The sequence below is a fragment of the Siphateles boraxobius genome, unplaced genomic scaffold, assembly GCF_051911475.1.
Source record: "Siphateles boraxobius isolate OS27281-9 unplaced genomic scaffold, OSU_SipBor_1 65, whole genome shotgun sequence".
Taxonomy (NCBI): Eukaryota; Metazoa; Chordata; class Actinopteri; order Cypriniformes; family Leuciscidae; genus Siphateles; species Siphateles boraxobius.
Window position 1 is genome coordinate 17,241,530 of NW_027509192.1, and position 26,741 is coordinate 17,268,270.

The 26,741-nt window shown below is 36.2% G+C and overlaps 2 protein-coding genes across 5 annotated transcripts in view; both read right to left on the bottom strand.

The window, feature by feature from the left end:
* Positions 1-1,879: 1,879 nt before the first annotated feature.
* On the bottom strand, positions 1,880-3,185 carry phlda2 (pleckstrin homology-like domain, family A, member 2). Its single transcript, XM_077211286.1, has 2 exons — positions 2,589-3,185; positions 1,880-2,192 (listed from the first exon to the last, which is right to left on the bottom strand). The coding sequence occupies exon 1, from the start codon at positions 3,137-3,139 to the stop codon at positions 2,615-2,617; it is 525 nt and encodes a 174-aa protein (XP_077067401.1). The 5' UTR covers positions 3,140-3,185; the 3' UTR covers positions 1,880-2,192; positions 2,589-2,614.
* Positions 3,186-15,406: 12,221 nt separating this feature from the next.
* nap1l4a (nucleosome assembly protein 1-like 4a) overlaps positions 15,407-26,741 on the bottom strand; it is a 28,275-nt gene continuing 16,940 nt past the window's right edge. For 2 of the 4 annotated variants that reach the window (XM_077211391.1, XM_077211392.1), the window contains exons 10-15: positions 24,036-24,052; positions 23,498-23,617; positions 23,154-23,189; positions 23,025-23,075; positions 19,909-19,941; positions 15,407-16,362 (exon numbers count right to left, since the gene is read on the bottom strand). In XM_077211391.1, coding sequence (XP_077067506.1) covers positions 19,936-19,941; positions 23,025-23,075; positions 23,154-23,189; positions 23,498-23,617; positions 24,036-24,052 — 230 coding nt within the window. In that variant the 3' untranslated portion in view covers positions 15,407-16,362; positions 19,909-19,935. The remainder of the gene's footprint in view (positions 16,363-19,908; positions 19,942-23,024; positions 23,076-23,153; positions 23,190-23,497; positions 23,618-24,035; positions 24,053-26,741) is intronic. The other 2 variants (XM_077211389.1, XM_077211390.1) reach the window with 1 other exon arrangement.

A 26,741-nucleotide genomic window follows, 5' to 3' on the forward strand; every position in this document is an offset into this window, starting at 1 on the left:
AAATATGTGCCCTAAATTAAAAATTCAATAATGGACATGAGGTCAAGCTCTATCGTGAATGTAATTGTGACATAGGCCTTGTTTATAAGTTATGTATCCTTATCTGAAATATGTGAATTTATTTCATAAAAAGCAGCATAAAACATTTAATAATAAAAACAAGTCCTTTAAGTAATCCCAATTCTGATTTAGTAACACAATTTATTGGCTGTTTGAAACAAAAAGACTGAGAAAGAAATCCGAGTATAAATCTCTTTTTTTTAATGACTCATAAACAATAAAACTCAATAAGATGATAGGGAACTTTAAATAGCATTGTCATATGCTGGGTTTATGGTAGTGAGTTATAAATGTCTTCATCCATATCCGGACACATCCAGACCTCCAGGCCCTCGGAAGAGAATACAAAGTGAACCGACGCCTTCAGGAGCCCGTCAGGAGCCCATAGCTGAGGGGCCAAATGAGCGAGACATATTTCTTGACTGGATGCTGCTCCTTAGATCAGTGTGTCCCTTTGATCCATAAACAACTTCAAAGCCGAGCGCTCAATAATCTGTAAAGCTGCGTAATACCACCGAGAGCTTGGCTTTCTCACTTGCTCACTGACACTTCAACTTCAACAAAGGACCAGATACAGCAGAGTCTGTTTAACCAAACCGATTCTGACACCTCAATGCATTATATCAAACTAAAAACTATGAAAATATCATTTTGCCTTCTTTGTATAGGAGTTTTAATGCTGACTGAAGAACTGACACACATTTATAACATGCAATGATAACATGCGGTTTCCTGTCATTACATGACTTATTGGATCTTAGCTTGATAAGGCGGCAGAGTTTATTGTACTTTGGGTGGATCACTCGTTTTATAATCTAATCTATACGCCTACACCTGTTCAGAAGGGCAAATGTGAAGGTTATTGCCTCAATAAAGCATTACAGGGATTGGCTTTTGTCTTTTTTTTTACACATTTTTTAAGTAAAATGTTATACAATTTTTGGAGTTCTCAGTGGGTGCGGCGCACAACATAAGCGTGTTGCTATGCTGTAGGTCTATTGAGCTATTTGTCTGACGCATGATCACTGACGCCACATTTCTGAATGAACAAGTCACTTCCACTACAAGGGACTTTCCACTCCCTCAAGAAACGCCTGGTTTTCTGACAAAAGCCACAAAATAACTTCTGAAAACATGTAAATGATAAAATGCCGTATTCATTTTAAAATGATGGTGCTCTACTACAAAACTAGTGCACAACCACATTATGATATGGAAAATTATAAATGAGTTATGATAAAACTTTACAATAAGGTCAATTTGTTAGTTAGTTAATGAAAAATACTACTAGTTTAGGTCCATTGAATAATATTAACAGATGTAACTTTTGATTTTAGCAATGTAGTACATAGTGTCGGCCCAGATCCGGCCCACATCTGGTACATGTGGATTCAACACCTTCCAGATGTGGGCCGGATCTGGGTCGACACTATGTTGTAATACATGCAGTCCCATTTTATATTAAGCGTCTTTAACTAGAAGTAACATTAAACAAGGGTGAGATTACTAAATGTGTTATGCTCAAATCAACTCAATTTAATCGAGCTGAGGTAAATAAAATTAAGTACATTCAACTAAATGTGTATCAAATTATTATTTTAAATGTTAGTACATAGTACTAACATTTAAATTAATCATTTGATACAGTGCTTATTATGTACATAAATGTTTTTACATTGTACTTATTTTTTTGAAGTATAATAAAGACACCTAATTTAAAGTGTGACCATAATTATTTTATTGCATGTTGGCTAATACCAAACTAATAGAACTACAAATACAATTTTAAATTAATTATAAATGAAGTCCAAATACAAGCTCAGTTTTATGCAAATTTATTTAAATAAATACATCATGAAATAACTTAATACAACATTGGTATTCGCAGCATTCCTTTGGAAAAATAAATAAGATGCATTTACACGTACATATCCAGAGCCTTATCGAGGCGGTTAAGAAAGTCCAAGGATTCAGTCTTGAGGGTTTTTGAGGGTTTTTCTTGTTGAAATCATTGCAGGTTTACTCTTCCGAAGACCTTCACAGACCAGCTCAACCACAGTCCTTATTCTGAGAACATGGGCTCCTTTCAGACATGCTTTGGTCCAAACTTCAAGATTCAGTTTGCTGTATCTCTAAACGAAACAAAGGGGAGAATAAGTTTTCCTAAATACTGTATATAAACCACAACATCACTGAACTATAAAGCCTCTATTCAATTGATAGCTTGTATTCAGATCAAATAATTGTCCAACTCAATTATAGACTACTAACGTCAGACAATTGAAAAATAAAGGTTCTTTATTGGCATTATGAAGGAACTTTAACATCCATGGAAACTTTCCATTCCACAAAAGTTTATTTAGAATAAGGTTTTTTAGATAGTAAAAAAAAATGGTTCTGTTAAGAACTGTTTACTGAAAGGTTCTAAATAACCAAAAAAGGTTCTTTAATGGCATTGCTGCGAAACCCCAATTTTGGAACCTTTATTTTTAAGACAAATACATAGATAAACATCATTTCTTTCTCACCATGTATGTGTTGGATTGGCCACATCTCACGGTGCTCTAGCCTCGCATCTCTCTTGCTGTCCCAGAGAAGGGTTCTCCGATTCCTGGCGTGTTTTAAAGTCCTGAATGGCTTTTCTGTTCTGAAAGTCAATCAGAGCCATTGTGATCACGGCATTCCAGCAGTTCTCCTCGCCCGAGCACCTAAAGTCAATCTCCTTATTGTCTGTAGTCACAATCGTGAAGTAGACGAACTTCCCAGTGCGCTCCACACAGTCCACCTTCTTAATGGACTGCAGCTTGAGCTCTTTGCTCCTGTTCTTCTTCTGGTTATCGGTGTAGATGTTCAGGCTGTCCGTGGTGAGAACGCACGTCTTCCTCTTCCAGAACTGGAGGAGATTATCGCTCCTCTTTTCCAGCTCGCCTTCCTTCAGGACGTGGGAGATCTCAGAGCCCGTCATTTCGGTGGCGTTTTGAGTGATCTTTGGGTTATGGACGAAAAGACAAGAATACGAATGTCCAAGAGCTTCGTATAATCTCCGCTGAAGTCTCCGGCCGACTGTGTGCTTCTTCATGCGTGCGTAAGATCCAGACAGACTTGTGTAGGTTTGAGGGGGGGAACGGGACCTTTTTTAAGCCTCCGCAGCCCGGCCCACATGACATGACGTCACGTCAACTGTTGCTCGAGTATCAATGAAAGCGCGTGGGCGACAGGGGACTCAACATGTCAGAACTCAACGAGACCATTAAAACCATATCTGTAGAATCTGAATCAAACTTATTATATCAATCAAAACGAATCAAACGTCAATATATATTTTTAAATATTATAATAAACAATTATATTTGATTAAATAATGAATCATGAATAATGAAATTCTATGGTAATTATTTTCAATATTATAATACATATTTTTATTTAATTTTACTTTATTTTATCACTTTATTTTTTTATTCTTTAAAGCCAACAAGTGTCCAGCATAGGCTAATGTACATAGGAACCCCTGCAGTCCTAATTACTGTAAAGGTATCCCAGCATGCACCTCATGAAGTTGGTCCAGACTGCAGAGATAGAATTTAAACAAAGAAGTCAAATATAAGACGAAATTGCATATATATTGTAATATATATATTCCACTATTCGCTTCACTTGTGATTGGTCATAATATTTTGGATCATCCGTGTATGCCTATATGATATATGCATTATAAATAAGAGAAAATTACCTCTAAAATTATCATTTCAAAAAACTTCTGGCAAATACATTTAATATAAATAATTTTAATATACATGATTCGCATATTTCCATTTTTTGTTATTTCAGTTTTCTAAAATAGTAAAGTCTTTTAATCATAACTACAGATAACTATGGATAGATGCATATCATGATGGTTATAAATATGGATAATATGAGCATAGTTTGTATAATAAGGGTTTTAAGGGTTAGTAAGATGCATTATGTAATTTTACAACTATTCCTCAAATATAGGAGTTGACTAACTTATTAATGAAGTAATATAAAGTGTGACTGTTCATTTCGATGAAGTGTGTTTATGCCATATTAAGTCATTTGCGCTATATTTCATCTTTGAAATCAGCAGTTCCAAAATCCAATCTTAATAGACTGACAGTGCTATCAAGCATGCTTTGATGAACCATCTTACCCTCTCCTTTCATTTCCTCCAAGTGGGATGTTTTATGGAAACTGCCAGGGTGTGTATGTGTGTGTGTGTGTGTGTCATGTCTGTCGGATGACTCACACTGATAACAGAGGGAGGACTCCTGCCAAACAAGGAGTTCTGGGATTTTACACACCTCATTCCAGCTCTGGCCATAGGTCGCGTTCGGATCTGATCATATTCTTGTATGATCCATTATAACAAGATCAGAGGAAAACGTGCGGCTAGCGGCTGCATTTTTGTTCTGGTTTATTGTCTAACCTCATATTCCAAGAAAGGCATTTTGTCCTCTAGAACCCAATATGGTTTCCAGTGGGTGTGTTTTGATTCCAGGCAGTGACCTCATTATCTGTGGGAAGTCATATCAAGGTTTTGGGACATAAGTGGGATGATGGTTAGGATCTCAGAAAGGAAGTTTAGACTGGTTTAGAAGAAGAAACACATTTCACCTCTTTGATTAATTTCCAGAGAAATGAAAGAGGGACTATAGTTTGTTGCCTCATAGACTGACTGATTTGGATTTTAATCTGGTTTAACCAATCAAGTCTGTTCAAGTTCATGGCTGTCCGGTTTATGAATAACCACAATGATGTGATTCATACTGTAATCAGTCTCCACCTTCACTTCACAAAAGCTTCTTAAGTTGCTCTAATTCAATAAATCAAGCCACTGTTGAATAAGTATGTCACTGTGTATAGTGTAAAAAAATAATCTAGTTTAACCCTAGAATGCATAAAGGGGGTCAAATTGACACGTATTCATTTTTAAACAATTCTGACTCAACATTATTTGTGGATACGCTTTTGTCAATAATTATATATATTTTAAAAACCTCAAAGCTCTTGTGACCTTTTTGTTGTTGTTGCTCTGAGTCAAGAATTTGCCTCAGACACAATATGCATATCTCCATAATACTTTACTGAACAAAATTATAAAGTAACACTTTTGTTTTTGCCCCCATTTTTCATGAGCTGAACTAAAAGATCTAAAACTTTTTCTATGCACACAAAAGGCCTATTTCTCTCAAATATTTTTCACAAAGTCCTTCTTTGCCAAGATAATCCATCCACCTCACAGGTGTGGCATATCAAGATGCTGTGATAAATCTGTGGCGTTGTGCTATGTGATAAAACTGCACATTTTAGAGTGGCCTTTTATTGTGGCCAGCCTAAGGCACACCTGTGCAATAATCATGCTGTCTAATCAGCATCTTGATATGCCACACCTGTGAGGTGGATGGATTATCTCGGCAAAGGAGAAGTGCTCACTAACACAGATTTAGACAGATTTGTGAACAATATTTGAGAGAAATAGAAATAAACATATTTTTATATTTTCAATGTGATATAAGTAGAATTAAAATATTTTAGTCAATTTAATATAATGTAAATTAATTAAATATAAAAAAATACAATTGTAAATATTTAAATAATTTAATATTTAGTGAAATATGTATTTGTATCCATCATATTAATAAACATATACATTAAATGTCATATAAATAATAGATGCATTTTGGTCCAGTGCTGTTTGTTCAATATATCTGAAAACTTAAAATGGTTTCTGTTAATTGAATAAATCTGAAAACTTGAAAAAGTTGAAACTTAAACTTAAAAACTTGGCAAATAACAGGAATACAATAAGTTGTAAATAAAATGACTAAAATTAAAATAAATATTAATTCAAGCTAAAAAAAAATATATATATATATATATATATATATATATATATATATATATATATAAAGACAAAAGCACAGCAATATTAAACTGAAAAAAAACCTGAATATATACAAATAAAAGCTAATTCAAAATATTAATAAATACAGATCTTTAAAAACCTTTCAGGCTAATATAAACAAAGTCAAAAGGCAAGATCCAAAATCAAGGGATACAATATTGTAATTATTAAATGTGCAAAAATACAAATTAACGATGCTCTTGGCGAAGGTGATATAATAATTTAATATAAAATGTTTATAAATTTCATCAGATGTTTCCAGAATATTTGACACTTGTTGTTGCAAAAATATAGTGTAGAATTCAGTCCAACACAAAAAGGTGTTCTTCAAATCAGGACAAATCACCTTTGTATATCAAAATATATCATTACATTTTATACATCACTGTACTGCAGTATCATTGCAGTAATTGTCCTAGCAGAACCAAAATGAGGAAAATATGCCAGTGAAACCAAGCTGAATGGATTGGACACCGTTATGAGATGGCATTATTTATGATGAAACCAGTGAAAGGCCAGAGCCACAAAAACACTGCAGCTGTTACCTGACGCTTCTCCGGCAGGATTCCTCGCCTGTCAAACTCCTATCTCTCTCAAGAGCTCTCCTCTACAATTGTTTGGGAGACCTATTTTTGGCAGCTTGATCTCCAAGCTTGATCTCTCACGGGAAAAAAAAGCTTCAGCTCTTTCCTCACTCATAAACTTATGTAGCACTCTTGGCCAGAACGCACAGCGATGAGTCCCAGTAGTTATTTGAAGCATTGTTCAGATAAGCCAGAGCAAGTGCTGCCATATCGTGGGAAAAAGAACAAATGGCGCAAACGTCCAGGAGAGGCATGAGAAACTATTGTGGAACAATGCACAGGGATGAGAAGTGCTGACACATGTGGGTCAGGAAGCCAAGTGCCTTAACAAAGCCTGATAGCTTTTAATATAAACCTAATTCACCATAGACAAACCACTGGGACTATATCAATCCAGGAAAATGCCTGAATAAATGATAATTGCACTTTTGACAAATCTGTACATCTTTGGTAAGATCTTTATTAAATGAACCACTGGTTTGAGAAGGAACTGAATGAATGAGGGATCTCGTTCTGAACAGGGATCTACTAACTGAGTGAACGACAGTGGACATGTCGTTTGTTTAGATCAGCATGTGAGACATTTTCATATTTTAAATTATTTAAGAACTCCATTGAAAATCATTGTTAGTTATTGACACAATTATTGATGTCTTTTTTGGGGGGTTGATAAACACTGTCAGCTCTTACGAAAAAGAAATGTATTCAAGTGTGCTATTATTATACTTCTTTTGAACTAAAAATAAGTATAATTTCAGTCTACTTTTTATTTACTTCTCAGAAAATATACTTTACGTATTTCTCAGAAATATGGCCTACTTAAAATTGCACTTAAGTATACTTGACTTACACTGACAGAAAGGTCTAAGTATATTTGCCTCAATCTTTTGATTGAGATATACTTAAAAGTATAATTGAAGGGATAGTTCACCCAAAAATGAAAATTCTGTCAGTATTTACACACCCTCATGTTGTTCCAACCCCGTAAGACCTTCGTTCATCTTCGGAACACGAATTTAGATATTTTTGATGAAATCTGAGAGCTGGATCACTCCTCCACACTAGTCCATAGGCTTCTAAAGGGATTGACACATGTTCCCCGAAAAGTTATTAAAGACATCATTAAAATAGTCCAAGTGACTACAGTGGCTCAATCCTAAATTTATCAAACGACGAGAATACTTTTTGTGCTAAAAAACAAACAAAAATAACGACTTTATTTCAACTATTCATTTCCTTCTCTGTGGGCCTCGAGTCAGTTCACTAGTAAAATAGGGTAAGCCTCTGTTGTTATACGTCACTCTCATCACACACATGACCAGCGTCGGCCAATAGTGAGCCTATGTGTGACGTAGCTCTACGCAATCACACTACGTCAACTGACTAGAGGCCCACAGATCTTCGAGCCACTTCCGTATTTAGTCGCTGTTTACAACACACCGGTTTCACCTGAAAACGAAAAACTTTTTATGCGTTCATCATTACTGTGGCATTCTGGGAGGCATTTTTGGAAGTTTAAGTTTTAGAAAACAATACCGTTATCATCTCTGTGTAAACTACATAGGTGTGAATTTGAGAAAACGGTGACGTCATGCGCGCAGTGTTCTCTACAAAGTGACATCACCAACTACTGGCCTGGGATGAATAATACAGTGTTTTTAACTGTTCTCATGGATTCTTGTGAACGAGGATCGTTTTGACAATGTTGTCGTCTGTATGAAGGAAAAAACATTTATGTTGATTTATGTTGACAACAATGATTCTCAAACGACTCGTCAGATGAATCAATCTATCGAAATCCCTCCTTTCCGCGAGCTACTCTGCTCTGATTGGCCAGACAACTCAGTCTATTTTGACTGGTCTACCACGTACAGCGCGCGTGTTGAAAAACAAAAACGGCTTCCTACACCGTGAACTAAACACAGTTGCGAACAAAGGCGTAGATTTTACCACATCAATTACCACACCACGTCCGATGATGAAACATTGGTAGAACTAGTTATTCAACCCGAACCTCCGTCGCAAGGACGACTCGAGCAGGACGTTTCTCAGTGATACACTACTCAGTTTGAGGAACGTTATGAGATGTTGCAACTGTAATTCCTAACCATCAGCATTAACAAGTGCATGTCCATCAACAAACCAATTATTTTACTTGTACTAATTTATTTACAGAGTATTTTTAAAATTTATTGCGGTGAACATGTGGAAACTGTATCAATAACAGTGTATACCTAAGCCGAGCTCTAGTTTGAATGACTGATGTAACATAAACATTGGTAAAAGCAGCCATATCACCCTGTAGCCCAAGACTGGTTGCCCACTGAAGCTAAGCAGGGCTGAGCCTGGTCAGTACCTGGATGGGAGACCTCCTGAGAAAACTATGTTGCTGCTGGAAGAGGTGTTAGTGAGGCCAGCAGGGGGCGCTCACTCTGTGGCCAGTGTCGGTCCTAACGCCGCAGTATAGTCGGGGACACTATACGGTCAAAGAGCACCGGGCTTCGGATGAGACGTTAAACCGAGGTCCTGACTCTCTGTGGTCATTAAAAATCTCAGGATGTCCTTTGAAAGAGTAGGGGTGTAACCCCGGCATCCTGGCCAAATTTGCCCCTTGGCCTCTGTCCATCATGGCCTCCTAATCATCCGCCTGTCATGAATGGCTTCATCACTCTGTCTCCTCTCCACCAGTAAGCTGGTGTGTGTTGGGCGTTCTGGCGCAATATGGCTGCCGTCGCATCATCCAGGTGGAGCTGCACATTGGTGGTGGATAAGGAGATTCCCCCTTCCATATGTGAAGCGCTCTGAGTACCCAGAAAAGCGCTATATAAATGTGACAAATAATAATAATAATTATTATTATTAAAACAAATCTTGAATTTAATTTTAACCACTGATTCTTCACATGCTCGTCCTTGGGCAGTGAAAAAAACTGGCGTTACCTTCACATTGTATGTAGAGCACAGCGTCTTCTCAACATGATGCTATAAAGTATCCACAGGACTCAGCTGCAGTGTTTGAGGTTCAAGTTTTCCCTGGAGTCTGCGCGCACAATAAGTGGGCGGGCAGAGGTCACAACGAAACGGCTTATGACTTGTCTGAAAAACGATTCATTTCATTGATTCAGAGTCAACTCTTACTTTTGAAAGAAATAACTTTATAAACGGTGCACTTTCAGAATTAAAACTTTGCAGGATGTTTTCATTCACTTAAAACTATGTTACAAACTACATGAAAGTTAATTTTCAAAAAATCACTTTAAACTTTAAACACTATTTGGGTGTTTTTAAAAAAGGAATAAGAACACTTATTTGGTGAACGACGCGTTCCGATTGCGTTCAGTGATTCAATGAATCGCTCAAAAAGACTCATCGCCATCTACAGGCCAGTGCGATTTAACATGAATAAAGAGTTACTGAACAAATCCGTGAACAAATCTTTTTGGTGAATGGATTCACAATTAAAGTTAGGCTACTGGAATGAATCATAATGTCCTTAAAAGTTATGCTGAGCAATGACAAAATGGAGAAAACAAAACATGTGAGGAAAACGTTTATGATGTATAACACTATTTCTGGTATTAAAAAAAAGGATCAGTGATTCAATGACTTGCTCAAAATGACTATTTATACTGCACAAAATGTTACTATAATATAGGCTACCATGCATAAAATTAGGGAATGATCATTAGCATTAAAAAAGACCATTAGATTAGTTGTACCTGGCAGTTATAATAACACAATTCACACTGACTGCATATTATGTTTATGAAGTGGCATATCTGTGCCTTTTTATCTTGTGGAAACGTCATCTTTCTGTTTTACTTTTTTACAATCAAACAAGCTTCGCATATTTAGCATACATAGGGAACAGAAATGACATTGCAGAATGGTTAAAGAAACACTGATTAGTAAAAAGATCTCATGGCTGATGGTGTTTTTCTAATTTTATTTTATTCCCAGGTAGGAGTGACTTGTGAACTAGTGAGGGTAAACCCTTAATTCATAAAGCTTAGAAGGCCTGTTCCTCGTATTGTATTGTTGTCTGCTTTGTATACAGAGCAGGACAAGCAAGTAATAGAACTACTTAACTATTGTTTCAATATAAGCATATAATAAGCCCTGACATTTTCATGAATAAGCTAACATCACCGACTGACTCAACATGTATATCTGAGATTAGCTGTACAGGTCTGTTTAGTTTATTATGTAAGTCTAATTAATGATGTCTTTCTAATCCATAAACAAACAAAAAAAACAACAAAAAAACAAAAAGAAAAATATATACATAAGATTGATTAATTCAAATGAGTTCGGTCATCATTTACTCAGCAGCATGTCATTCCAAACCTTTGGTTTTCTTCTTCTTCTGCAGAACACAAAATACATATTTTGCAGAATGGTTCAACTGTTTTTGCCCATAAAGTTATAGCGAACACATAGCATTGAGATACAGTACTTAGTTTTTCTGCAATATAAATTGTGAAATTAAAAATGCAGGTGTTTTCACTAGAATACTATCCTTCTAGAATAATTGGGGTGATTTTGTTGGATCTCTATATAACTTTTCTGGTCTTTTTACTCTGAAGACTTTTGAGTGTGTGTGTGTCCCCACATGCCCCCACAAGCATGCCAATATCCGAAATCCTTGTCCTTGTGGGGACATTTTTTGGTCCCCATGAGGAAAACAGCTAATAAATCATACTAAGTGATGTTTTTTGAAAATGTAAAAATGCAGAAAGTTTTGTGTGATGGGTAGGTTTAGGGGTCGGGTTAGTGTAAGGTGATAGAATATACAGTTTGTACAGTATAAAAATCATTATGTCTATGGAAAGTCCCCATAAAACATGAAAACACAAAAATACAACGTGAGTGTGTGTTTGTGTGTGTGTGTGTGTGTCCCATACTTGTAGAACTGAACAGTTACAGAAAACCTTTTGACTTAATCAATACAACTATAAATAATAATGGTTATTATCATCTCTACGTTGAAATTCTCTGTACGGACAAAAAAACAGCCTGAAACTGCCTCTATAGTCAACACAATATATATTCTATTAATCAATTTGAATATGTCAAACACCATGGGTCCCTGAGCCCGGGGCCCTGGGCTTAAACCCAGGTAAGCCTGTGCATTAATGTGGCATCAGACGGATGTTTGTAGTGTTTAGATCTGCGGGAGCATACTGTACACAGTAGTAATGTATTTTTATACCCAGTGACGGCATCTGTCAACAGAGATAAAGCAGCGTCATCCGCGGCAGCTGTGTGCGGTAATACGCTGGGATAAAGATTTACGTAAACTACCAGATGGAGACAAACTGAATGACTGGTATATATACTTAATAGCACTTCATTGTGTTTTGTATTGCAGTCATTTCCCGTTAATTATAAGTGCAGCTTGAGTTATGGCGCCTGCTTGCATTATCAGACATCTAGATGCCGCAATAAAGCACTTATTTAGCGTCTCCCATCCGAGACAGACAAAAAATCTCTCTGTTAAGCGCTTAGTGACGGTTGTTTCCGCTGTGGGACATTACAGGACCTCACACAAGGGGTTCAGTGGCTCTGGTCCAGCAAACCGGGCAGCCATAAGGCAAAGGCAGTATCACTACAGGGGGCAGCTGGGGAAGAAACGTAGGGGTTCTTGTAAAGTGTGACATGAAGGAAGGATTTAGGACTTCAAACTTGAAGCTCTTGAATGTGTGGTGTTAAGTGGTGCTAATCCACTGAGGACAAACACATAAAACTCAGACAAACACAAGGCGTTGTGGGATAACAAGGGATTCCACTTTTCATGAATAAGGTACAAATTTGGAGTTCCATTACATTAAAGCAATAAAAAACACAAATCAGTTTAGAGTTAAGTATTAAATGTTAGATCATTAACATAAAACTAACATAGTATGAAAAAGTTTCACATAACCATTTTAAAACTCAACCCTGTTACTGCATGATTCTGTAAAATTGTGACACCCAGGAAGTTTCATAATTTGGATAAACAATTTTCTTACATAAAATGAACTGCATCTAAAAGTGTCAACAATAATATAACAATGTTAAAATCAACACTGTTACCGCATGATTTTTTTCACACTAATTCTATAAAACTGAGACATCCAGAAAGTAACATATTAAAACCCAGGATGAGAAGTGGCTTTATCATATAACAGTATTGAATTAAACCCAGGTTACTGTCTAATTTCCACTTATTAAAAATAGATAATTCCACAAAAATTCGACACCTAGGAAGAAAGAAACATCATTTAGATGAACAATAATCTAACATAAAATTTACATGGCATGTAAAGTGGCAACAATAATATAACAGTGTGTTACAATCTGTTACTGCACCATTTTCCCCATGATTCTGTAAAACTAACACCCAGAAAATAACATAATTTGTATAAACATTTGTATTTATGATCACAGCATGAAACAGCATTAAATTCAACCCAGTTACCGCATAATTTTCCACCTTATTAAAAATGTATCATTCCATAAAATGTTGACACATAGGAAGTAAAAATTTGGATAAACAATTATTACAAAAAAATGCACACATCATGTAAAGTGGCAGCAATAATATGTAAATATTATACTTATTATGTATATATTAATGTTATGTTATACTTATAGGATAAACGCCAGTTTCTGAAGGCACCTCCTTGTACTGAAATATTACATCACATTATTTTACATATTATATTCTATTTAAGTACCCTATTTTATTTATTTATATTTTTATATTATATTTTATTTATATTTACCCTAAATTGTACCCTATTTAGTGGACAGTTCCAGTACAGTGAAAGTGACATTATAATTTGATAAAATTAGGAGGGTGAGAAAGAAAGAGTGTTTACATGTGTGTAATGGGAGGGAGACGAAGCCATGAATGTGACATTTAAAACTATGGGGGTGTTTGAACTTTCTCCAAGTCAACAGAGCAAACTGGATAACAGATTCTTTGTTCGGTCTTTATATGATGTTGTTTGGTATGTTATAATACATTTATGGATATAAAAAGGGAGAAAAAGTCAACTTAGTGTAGTGCAAACTACTACTTCCTTTAATTTAAGCCCAAACAACCCATAAAATATGCTTTCGTTGTTCGTATGCATCAAAAATCACAAAATATTTCTCCACACAACAATTAAATATCATTACCCCCATGATGTGGTCTTAGACTTTATACTGACACCTATCAAAAGTTTTTTTTACAAATAACAGTTTTAAAGACTTTTAAAAATAAAGTAGTATTCAGCTGGTCATGTGATCCCAACATGGCCGCCACCATGAGGGTGGACCACCCGTACATGGAACAGCTTGTAGCCTCCTAAAAAGACTTGACTCTTCATCAAAAGTGATTTACATAATTTAATTTGTATACATTTAAGCACCATTAATTTTTTTGATTTTTAGTGCATTTTTAATCAGACATGCCGATATTTGCATAACACACCGTGAGAATTTTTTTTACTGAAAAATGACAATTGTGTCATTCCAATCATGCCATGATGATAAAAAAAGCAGTGAAAAATGGAGACCAATGCTGCTCATTCCACTCTGAAGTATAACAATGTTTTAAGATAACTTAAGAACTGCCGAAAGAAAGCAGGGCATGAGGTGCGAAAGTGGGAATGATACCGCACAGAACCGATCCCGCTTTATGGAATCTAAACCAGCGGATTACACACTTGAGAAAGTACTAGGAGAATGCCAGGAAGTATTTGACACAAAGCCGCCTCACATTGGTGAAGTAGTTCATGAGCGCTGCACTAGAGCTGTCAGTGTTGAGATTCCACACATAGCTGACAGTTTATGGAATGTGGTTCAGTGGGGGATCAGCTTCCCAATAATCTCCACCTAATTGCGCTCACATTGTAATTATAGCCCTCAATGGATATTTCAAGCATTCAAACTCTCTTAAACAGGACAACATACACTACAGTCAAAAGTTTTGGATCGGTGTGATTTTTAATGTTTTTAAAAGAGGTCTCTTCTGCTCAACAAGGCTCCATTTATTTGATTTAAAAAAATGTTTAAATAGTAATATAATATTATTAAATATTATGACAATTTAAAATAACTGTTTTCCATTTGAATATATTTTAAAATGTAATTTATTCTTGATGCCAAAGCTGAATTTTCAGCATCATTACTCCAGTCTTCAGAGTCACATGATCCTTCAGATATCATTCTAATATGCTACTCTGATGCTAAAAAAACATTCATTATTATTATCAATGTTGAAAACAGTTGTGCACATTTTTTCAGGGCTCTTTGAAGAATAGAAAGTTCAAGAGAGCAGCATTTATTTTAAATATAATATTTTGTAACATACTTTACTGCAACTTTTGATCAATTTAATTCATGTTTGATGAATAAAAGTATTGATTTATTTTTGATAGATTTCTGAATAATTATGTGACACTGAAGACTGGAGTAATAATTCAGCTTTGATCACAGGAATAAACTACACTTTACTATATATTCACATAGAAAACAGCTGTTTTAAATTGAAATATTTCACAATCTTATTATTTTTTTTGTATTTTTAATCAAATAAAAGCAGCCTTGGTGAGCAGAAGAGACTTTTTTAAAAACAATAGAAATCTTACTGATCCAAAACTTTTGACTGGTAGTGTATGGTGTAAAATGAGCTTAATGAGGTGTAGAAAGTATGTTACATCATGTAGAACCAGAACATCTTTTCCTGAAGGAAATATGAACAGTTTGCCTGTATGCAAAACCTGGAGCCATGAACCTGAGGTGTTGTACAGTAGGCGGTTGTCAAAGTGTTGATAATCTTTTAAGAAAAAGGCCAAGACTTTGCGGCATCACGTCGCACACCATTTAATAGAATTTTTGTCTATTTTGTACAAAATGGAAACAATGCATTTCAAACCAAAGTTGTTCCAGATAAGGCTATGGCTTTCACACAGTTCAAACGCAAGGTAAACCTGCAATAGCTTTAAGATCTGCATGTTAACATTCTCAATACTGTAACTGATGCAATTCTGTGCATGAATGCAAGCAACTCGACACACAACCACATGGCGAAAGAAAATATGGTTGAAATCCCATGCCAACGTGCATGGCATGGATATGCGTTACGTCACGCAAGGATTGGGAATTCGATGACGCCCAACCCTGGAGACTAATCATAAGAATTCTATAACCTCAAACCACATCGTCCAGCAACCGATGAGCAGGACGATTCACATCAAAACACTTTAATAAACTACATTGTAACAGCGTTATCGGATTCAAATTCCAGAAGACAGCAGGCTCATTTTGTTGGCAAAAACACCCCTGAGTGATGCTACACTGGACGATGCCTTGGAGTTTATATCATCTGGGGAGTGTCCATAAACCAGCAATGTTGCAAAAATGGCTAAGGTTGCAAATGGACGTTAGGAATTCAAAACACATGGCATCTTTGCTACACCTCAGACACCAGCTCTAGGCAAACATTTTGCAAATATAGAAAAAGTTTCTTAGTCAAAAGAAAAACGTAGTACTTCTTTAATACATTGCGCATTTTGTGGGCTAAATTTTGGAACTTATGAATGAGAACACTGAGGTCATTTCTGTAAAAGTACACAGTAGAGAAATAAACAAACATGCATTTCCTAAACAGTGTTTGGTTTCCTATTGCATTAGTGTGGCGAGTCCACGAGGAAATTAGGCCTGCATCCACATCGTCGAATTGTCTGACAGACAGCCGAGTTGTGCCGTGGCTGTCCATTCACGAGTCTTACTGCTGTTTGCACTCCGCAGGAGGAGGGTCTTTCTGGAAGAACAAGACGGAGATAAAAGATTAAGAGTATTAATTCAGGCACTGGGGAACAGGAAGTATTTCAATAGTTTAATTTATTCATAATACATGCTTGGTTTTGTAAAGGTGAAGTATGAAATTTCTGCACCAGTAAGTTGAATCAAACAATTGCAGAAATATTGTTTCCAAAAAAGGTTTTGGCACCACCCCTGTCTGTCATTGGTTAGTCCCGCCCCCAAATCATGCTATAGACTAGCTCAGGTATGATGTCAGAACCTGAAAGTCTAATTCGCCGCTGATTCCTTTGAGGTTTTTCTATGGGGTTTGAAAATGGGTTTTTATCCATTTATGAGTAAAATAAAGCCTGTGGTAAACATAACTTAATACACTGACGTTTTGTTCAACAGCGTAAATTACACGCACTCACACCCCAAGCTGTCTTATTTAGTTACTTATTAAAAACGTACGTTTACAAAAATGAACATAACTGCTTCAAAATTCGTGTTTTCGCTATGGATGTGTGTTATTTACGTTGTAGAACAAAACGTCAAAGTATAGTCAAGTTATGTTCACCACAGGCTTTATATTACACACACTATACTGCCTAAAGTATTGGGACACCCCTCCAAATGATTATTTAAGTGTTCCAATCACTTCCATGGTCACAGTTGTATAAAATCAAGCACCTAGGCATGCTGACTGCTTCTACAAACATTTGTGAAAGAACGGGTCGCTCTCAGGAGCTCAGTGAATTCAAGAGTGGTACTGTTGCCGCCAGTGCAATAAGTCCATTCATGAAATTTCCTCAATACTAAATATTCCACGGTCAACTGTTAGTGGTATTATAACAAAGTGGAAGCAATTGGGAACAACAGCAACTCAGTCAAGAAGTGGTAGGCCACGTAAAATCACAGAGCGGGGTCAGCACATGCTGAGGTGCGCAGAAGTTGCCAACTTTCTGCAGTCAATAGCTACAGACCTCCAAACTTTGTGTGGCCTTCAGATTAGCGCATGAACAGAACATCACGCTTCTCTGTCTGGTATAAATCAGTGGTGTAAAGCCACCGTCACTGGACTCTAGAGCAGTGGAGACGTGTTCTCTGGAGATGAATCACGCTTCTCTGTCTGGCAATCCGATGGACGAGTCTGGGTTTGCCGGTTGCCAGGAGAATGGGACTTTCCTGAATACATTGTGCCAAGTGTAAAGTTTGGTGGAGGGGGGATTATGGTGTGGGGTTGTTTTTCAGGGGTTGGGCTTGGCCTCTTAGTTCCAGTGAAAGGAACTCTTGATGCTTCAGCATACCAAGATATTTTGGACAATTTCAACTTTGTGGGAATAGATTGGGGATGATCCTGTTTCAGCATGACTGCGCACCAGTGCACAAAACAAGGTCCATAAAGACATGGATGATGAGTTTGGTGTGGAGGAACTTGACTGGCCTGCACAGAGTCCAGAACTCAACCCGATAGAACACGTTTGGGATGAATAAGAGCGGAGACTGCGAGCCAAGCCTTCTTGTCCAACATCATGCCTGACCTCACAAATGCACTTCTAGAAGAATGGTCGAAAATTCCCATAAACGTTCCCTCAACCTTGTGAAAAGCCTTCCCTGAAGAGTTGAAGCTGTTACAGCTGAAAAGGGTGGGCCAACTCCATATTAAACCCTAGGGATTAAGAATAGGATGTCATTAAAGTTCATGTGCATGTAAATGCAGACGTCCCAAAACTTCAGGCAATATAGTGCAAATCGAAAAAACCTATTATAAAACCCCAAAGGAAAATCACAGAGGAACCAGCAGTGATTTAGTCTTCCAGGTTCTGATGTCATACCTGCACCAGTCTATTAAGCCAGAGGTTAATATGTCATGCCAAGTATTTTACTGTGAAAAAATTATGTACTTCACTTTTAAGGTTAATTTAGAATTGAGAAGTTTAGTCTTCAATTTAAGAAAAACTTCACAAATGTCATTTTCACACTTTTGTTTGTCCAATTCCAAGTTTGATTGTCCTGTCCCTCTGTCTGATCTGCTTTTAAACTTACGTTTACAGAGAAATTGTGCGAAATACTTTCAAAGTACAACTATAAAGTAGGGATGTGCGAGACTATTCGAGTAAACTGTGTTTCTATTGCTAATCAATCTGGAGCATAAAACAAAATCATTTAATTTTACCTCTGATCTTGTATGCACTTGTTATATACCGATTTAAAGGGGAATCCTAACGAACAGAATACCCTTAAATATTGTATAGCTGTCGGTATACATCAAGCTTTTGGTACCGTTTTTGTGTACAGCTTCTTTTCATACACGAAATGTGTGTTCAAACCCGGATGCACAAGAAGTTGCCGTTTTAAAGAACAAAGCTAACTTGGTGTGTGGACTTTTTTTTATGTGAGGAATATTGTTTATATATTGTTATATATTATAATATTGTTACCGACACAGTGCTGTACAGTTTGGACCGTTTTTGCTTGTTTGAAAAGCAAGGGCAAATAAAGGACTGGTTCTTTGAATAAGTACAGTGTTTCTATACTATAAAGGCTGATGTTGTATGTGTTTAAGGAGAGGAGAAGAGTATCTTAGTCTAGCATGTGTCGTCGAGTGATAGCCAGTACTGTCTTAAATAGCCTGTGCATAGAACTTCATCTTTAATAACATGAGATTTTGGTCAAATAACAGAAAAACTTAGCAGCCACATAGGTACAATAAACTTTATAACCTTGAAGTTGATGAAAGCGTAATGCGATGCACTTACTGCCTCTGTTACTCGTTCTGATGATGGACAAAAAATGCATGTTCGATATTCTACAAAGTTCGCTGGTTGTAACTCCATTTGAGCTTGATTTTGGTAAAATGTTAATAATATGATGACACATGCAAGTGTTTGACCATATAAAGCCACAAGATCAAGTTTGAAAACAGTGTTTAACTATTACAAAAAGTGTTTTTCCCATGTTTCGAAAAGTTGTGTTTTTGGAGATACAAGGTTTCCACCCGACATCGACTATATATGACCTATTTTTCTGCGGAACTCATTATGAAATTTGATGGTTTGATTCATAAATTTAAGTAGGCTGCTTCAAATAGATATTCATATTCAGGCCGTTTTTTGACTGCTTTTTGATCTTTGTTAGACTAGTCTGTGACAAAATTTCTATTTAAACGTTAGTGAAAGTAGTTGTGCTGCACATCTTTACTAAAAATTATTGATCATTGTCTAACATCAACAAAACCTGATATCTGTACGGCAGAAAGTTTTATGAAAGGAAAATAACATTTATTTGTATTACTATTTTAAATTAGCAAAGACACATGTAATTGTACATAATTACTAGTAGTAACATAGTTACTCAGCTACAGACAGCGGTTCACATGAACCGGATTCCAGATTGCTGTTTTCAAACCAAACTTAACAGTCAGTTAACCTTTGATCCACACACAACCCTCTCATGTGAAAGTGACATAAGAGTGAAAGCAAAGGAGAGAGACTAGAATAAAAATAAAGGGAAGATGGGAAAGATTGATAGGAAAGAGAACCACATCCCTTCTGGTGTCTCTTACCTAGAAATGCATGAAGTGAGAAATAAATTATGCCTGTAAAAGGAAAGTGGAGGAACAAACACACACACAGGTTTACACGTCAGGCATGCGACTGATTATGAGCACCATAAGTTAATGCTTTCAATTCGGACCACTTCAATCAAACACAGATCAGCAATAGATTTCATATTTAAGTATTCAGAGACAGCTATGTTTGGAACAGAACACTACTACGATGTATCCTACAATGCAAATTTCTCAAATTGCTAAAAGTTGAGACATTTCTGCATTCAAATCTGGATTTCACATATAAACAGTAAGTCATGTGTAGCATACTATGTTTTTGGCTGCATATTTTATAACGTTTCTCATATATATATATATATATATATATATATATATATATATAGACATACACACACACACATATACATATACATACAAACCATAAATATACAGGTCCCTCTCAAAAAATTAGCATATTGTGATAAAGTTCATTATTTTCCATAATGTAATGATACAAATTAAACTTTCATATATTTTAGATTCATTGCACACCAACTGAAATATTTCAGGTCTTTTATTGTTTTAAAACTAATGATTTTGGCATACAGCTCATGAAAACCCAAAATTCCTATCTCAAAAAATTAGCATATCATGAAAAGGGTCTCTAAACGAACTATTAACCTAATCATCTGAATCAACTAATTAACTCTAAACACCTGCAAAAGATTCATGAGGCTTTTAAAAACTCCCAGCCTGTTTCATTACTCAAAACCGCAATCATGGGTAAGACTGCCGACCTGACTGCTGTCCAGAAGGCCATCATTGACATCCTCAAGCAAGAGGGTAAGACACAGAAAGAAATTTCTGAACAAATAGGCTGTTCCCAGAGTGCTGTATCAAGGCACCTCAGTGGGAAGTCTGTGGGAAGGAAAAAGTCTGGCAAAAAACGCTGCACAACGAGAAGAGGTGACCGGACCCTGAGGAAGATTGTGGAGAAGGACCGATTCCAGACCTTGGGGGACCTGTGGATGCAGGGGACTGAGTCTGGAGTAGAAACATCCAGAGCCACCGTGCACAGGCGTGTGCAGGAAATGGGCTACAGGTGCCGCATTCCCCAGGTCAAGCCACTTTTGAACCAGAAACAGCGGCAGAAGCGCCTGACCTGGGCTACAGAGAAGCAGCACTGGACTGTTGCTCAGTGGTCCAAAGTACTTTTTTCGGATGAAAGCAAATTTTGCTTGTCATTTGGAAATCAAGGTGGCAGATCTGGAGGAAGACTGGGGAGAAGGAAATAGCAAAATGCCTGAAGTCCAGTGTCAAGTACCCACAGTCAGTGATGGTCTGGGGTGCCATGTCAGCTGCTGGTGTTGGTCCACTGTGTTTTATCAAGGGCAGGGTCAATGCAGCTAGCTATCAGGAGATTTTGGAGCACTTCATGCTTCCATCTGCTGAAAAGCTTTATGGAGATGAAGATTTCATTTTTCAGCACGACCTGGCACCTGCTCACAGTCCCAAAACCACTGGTAAATGGTTTACTGACCATGGTATTACTGTACTCAATTGGTCTGCCAACTCTCCTGACCTGAACCCCATAGAGAATCTGTGGGATATTGTGAAGAGAAAGTTGAGAGACGCAAGACCCAACACTCTGGATGAGCTTAAGGCCGCTATCGAAGCATCCTGGGCCTCCATAACACCTCAGCAGTGCCACAGGCTGATTGCCTCCATGCCACGCCGCATTGAAGCAGTCATTTCTGCAAAAGGATTCCCGACCAAGTATTGAGTGCATAACTGAACATAATTATTTGAAGGTTGACTTTTTTTTGTATTAAAAACACCTCTTTTATTGGTCGGATGAAATATGCTAATTTTTTTAGATAGGAATTTTTGGGTTTTCATGAGCTGTTTGCCAAAATCATCATTATTAAAACAATAAAAGACCTGAATATTTCAGTTGGTGTGCAATGAATCTAAAATATATGAAAGTTTAATTTTTATCATTACATTATGGAAAATAATGAACATTATCACAATATGCTAATTTTTTGAGAAGGACCTGTATATATATATATATATATATATATATATATATATATATATGGTAAAAAATTATAATAAGGCTCATTAGTTTTCAACATTAGTTAGCATGCACTAATAATGAACTGCACTTATACCGCATTTATTAATCTTTGTTAATGTTAATTTCGACATTTACTAATACTTGTTAAAAAATCTTGTTACTAAAATCTTGTTCAAATTAGTCGATCCACTGTGAACTAACATTAGCAAATACAATAACAAATGTATTGCCCATGGTTAGTTCATGTTAGTTAATACATTAACTAATGTTAACTAATGAACCTTATTGTAAAGTGTAACCACTTTTATTTATTTATATTAGGGATGTGACGGTGAGAATATTTTCCATTGCGTTTTTCCATAGGAATGAACTGAAAATGCTCGCTCTGTTCTGCTCGCTCCGCGCCGTGTGGCCGTGCACATTTTAGTTTCGTTTTCAAATCAGTGCCAATACAGGGCGGATTGCTTGAATGGTTAGTTCATTAGCCTATTATTCTTAATGAAAAACACAACAACAAAACAGTGCAATGACAAACTCGCTTAAATAGGCGCTTTTACATTTCGCTTTGAAACCAAATATTCTGCAGTCACCTTGTTAGTCAGCTCACTCTCATGATGAATGAAACCTGACTCCTGCTGCGACTCTCGATTTATTAAGCAGACGCGTTCAGTTTAATAGTGTCTGTTCTCTATAAAAATATATATATATCAAATTGACGGTGCCGCGGTGGGCAAGTGATGTAACCGGTGTTGCTTCTGAACACACACACACACACACACACACACACACACACACACACACACACACACACACACACACACACACACACACACACACACACACACACACACACACAGTATGGCAGCATACAGTATGTGCTAATTTTCCAGTATTCCATTTCAAACAACCTAATATCCTAGCAGAACTTGCAGAAATTGATTAAAACATTAAAATATTAAGTGGTCTACCGAAATCTCACCCCAAATTACATTGCTCAAATTAAATCAATTGCAAAAAAATAAATTGGGAAACAGAGGATTTAAATTCTCACCGTGGGGTCACAATCTCCCTCATCCTCTTCTTCACCTTCCTCATCCAGGTCCTGAATGACAATAACATTTTGCTTTTTAATTTTGAATTGCCCAAAAATAAATATGGCTGTAAATCAAATGATTCTCACCTCCTCCTCTCCCTCTTCAAGATCCTCCTCTTCAAACTGCAAAACAGTATGGAATTACAGAAATATTATAAATCAAAAGAATATTTAATTCAATATTGCCATTGAAGTTTATTTATTTGTGATTAAAAATGATCAAAATCAACTGAATAAAACTAAAAAGGTGACCAGTCCCAGGACCCAAGCCAAAAATAAAGTTCTAAAAGAAATCCCAATAAAATGAAATACTATATAAACCTCTAAGCCAAAGCAGAGCAAACACTTACATCAAGATATACAGCATTTTTAATTTTTACTATAATCATTCCCATTTTTCACACGATTATTAGCCAACAGAGTAGACGTACACTATCGTCGTCTTCTAAGGCCTCTCCTGTGAAATAAAGCACGGCTCTGGGAATGACCCTCTCCCGGAAGAAGTGCCCGGTCTCAAAATCTGCAGCTAGAGTGAAGTCCAAGTCTTCATCCTGGACACAAACACATGCACAGTGAGCAGATAACACACTTTTTTCTTTCTTTTTGTGACTTAAACTTAAAGGTTTCTTTTACTTTTAACAATAACAGGATTGAAAACAGCATCTCTTTATTTCGTTTTAATGAAATGTGTTCAGTGTGTGACATGCTTAAGTTTAGAGAAGCTAACTAACAAATCATTGTGGAATGACTGTACTTGTGTTTAAGCAGCTTCACGTACGTTACAATATGAAGAGTTGACCGTAACTGACGCCAGAACTCGTTCAATGTTTCCTGTTCGTGACGTGTTTTCTAAACTTGCGCTACATTATGTGTTTGTGTAGGCAGCTAAAAGATGTGTACTGAATATGCAATGATTCACATGTTTACAAACACAACAAAACACTGAGAACGCAAGGAAGTCTCACTCACCATTCCATCAGGTGCCGCTAGAAAAGAAAGGAAAAAAGTATTAATACTAGAACAGGAGTAGAAATGGTAAACAGATTATTTAAATTGTGATAATATTTCATAATACATTTTATGGTATTTTTGATCATATATACTCTGGTGTTCAAAAGTTTGGGGTCGGTAAGATTTTTAAAGTTTTTAAAATACGTTTCTTCTGCTCACCAAGGCTGCATTTATTTGGTTAAAAATACAAAACAAACCCAGTAATATTGTGAAATATTATTTCAATGTAAAACAGCTGTTTTCTATGTGTATATATAGTAAAGTGTAATATATTCCTGTGATCAAAGCTGAATTTTCAGCATCATTATTCCGGTCTTCAGTGTCACATGATCCTTCAGAAATCACTAAAATTATGATGATTTGATGCTCAAGAAACATTACTCATTATCAAAGTTGAAAACAGTTATTTACATTATTTTTAGGATTCTTTGATGAACAGAAAGTTTAAAACAACAGCATTTATTTTAAATAGAATGTTTTGTAACATTATAAATGTATTTACTGTCACTTTTGATCAATTTAATTCCTCCTTGATGAATAAAAGTATTGATTTATTTTATCTATTTCCCCCAAAAAATAAAATATAAATTCTTACTGACCCCATTAGAATGATTTCTGAAAGATCATGTGACACTGAAGACCGGAATAATGATGCTGAAAATTCAGCTTTGATCACAGGAATATATTAAACTTTACTATATATTCACATAGAAAACAGCTGTTTTAAATTGAAATAATATTTCACAATATTACTGGGTTTGTTTTGTATTTTTAACCAAATAAATGCAGCCTTGGTGAGCAGAAGAGACTCCTTTTAAAAACATTAAAAATCTTACCGACCCCAAAGTTTTGAACGGCAGTGTAAATACACACACACATATACATATATACACATATATACCCAGTTATACACACATATATATATATATATATATATATATATATATACACAGACACACACACACACATACACATACATATACACACAGGTACACCTGTTCAACTGCTTGTTAATGCAAATGTCAGCCGACATGATCAAGACAATCTACTGAAGTTCAAACTGAGCATCATAATGGGGAAGAAAGGTGATTTAAGTGCCTGGGCGTGGCATGGTTGTTGGTGCCAGACGGGACGGTCTTAGTATTTCAGAAACTGCTGATCTACTGGGATTTTCACACACAACCATCTCTAGGGTTTACAGAGAATGGTCCGAAATAAATATCCAGTGATCTGCAGTTCTGTGGGAGAAAATACATTGTTTAAGCCCGAGGTCAGAGGAAAATGACCAGACTGGTCCAGCTGATAGAAAGATAACAGTAACTCAAATAACCAGTCGTTACAAGTCGTGAGGTCTGCCGAAGAGCATCTCTGAACGCACAACATGTCGAAATCTTGAAGCAGAAGACGCACTGTCTTCGCTCCTGTCAGCAAAAACTGCAGAAAACTGAGCCTGCAATTCACACGGCTCATCAAAATTAGACAATAGAAGATTGGAAAAACGTTCCCTGTTCTGACAACGTTCAATTTCTGTTGTGACATTCAGATTGTAGTGTGATTTTTGCGTAAACAACATGGAAGCATGGATCCATCCTGTCTTATATCAACGGTTCAGGCTGATGCTGGTGTAATGGTGGGATATTTTCTAGGCACACTTTGGTACCAATCGAGCATCATTTTAAACGCCACAGCCTACCTGAGTACTGTTGCTGACCATCTCCATCCCTTTATAACCAGTGTACATCTTCTGATGGCTACTTCCAGCAGGATAACGCCCCTTTTCAAAAAGCTCAAATAACTCAAACTGGTTTCTTGAACATGACAGTGAGTTCACTTAACTGAAACGGACGCCACAGTCACCAGATCTCAATCCAATAGATCAAAAGCGACAAAGACATTTATGTTACAAAAGCTTTCTGTTTCGGATAAATGCCGTTTTCTTTATTATTTCTATTAATAAAAGAATCCTGAAAAAAATTTGTACACAACTGAGCATCAAATCAGCATATTAAAATGATTTCTGACGAATCATGTGACACTGAAGACTGGAGGTAATGGTAAAATTTTTGCTATGATCTCAGGAATAAAATTACATTTTACAATATATTCAAATAGAAAACGGGTGTAAATTGCAATTATATTTTACAATATTACAGTTTTTATTGTATTTTTGATTAAATAAATGCACCTTTGGAGAGCATTGGAGACTAATCTGTGTAATTATATAATATATATATATATATTTTTTTTTTATTAAAACAGTACAGTACTACCATGATGTACTAATCCATTTTATATAAATGTATTTTCAATTTTCATTCATACCAGAATGCAAAAATTGCTTATTATTGTTAATAAGAAAATGGTTATTTGTCATGAAAATAAGGCAACAATGTAAAACAGTCCCAAAGCAGGCTTCGTTTTCTTTCAGTTTTAGAGTGAAATATGACCAAGACATGTTTTTGTGAGGTTTTGACAGGTTTTGTGAGATTCAGCTATACAGCCACGAGTCATACTTTGAAAAGGTCCCGATCAAAGTCAGGCCTGAAGGAGACTTCTCTCTTTCACTTCAGACTCACTTCATCGGGGGACAATTAATATTCAACAATATTATTGATCTGACTGTACTGATGCTTTTGAACTAGAACTGAACTGATCTGGATGATG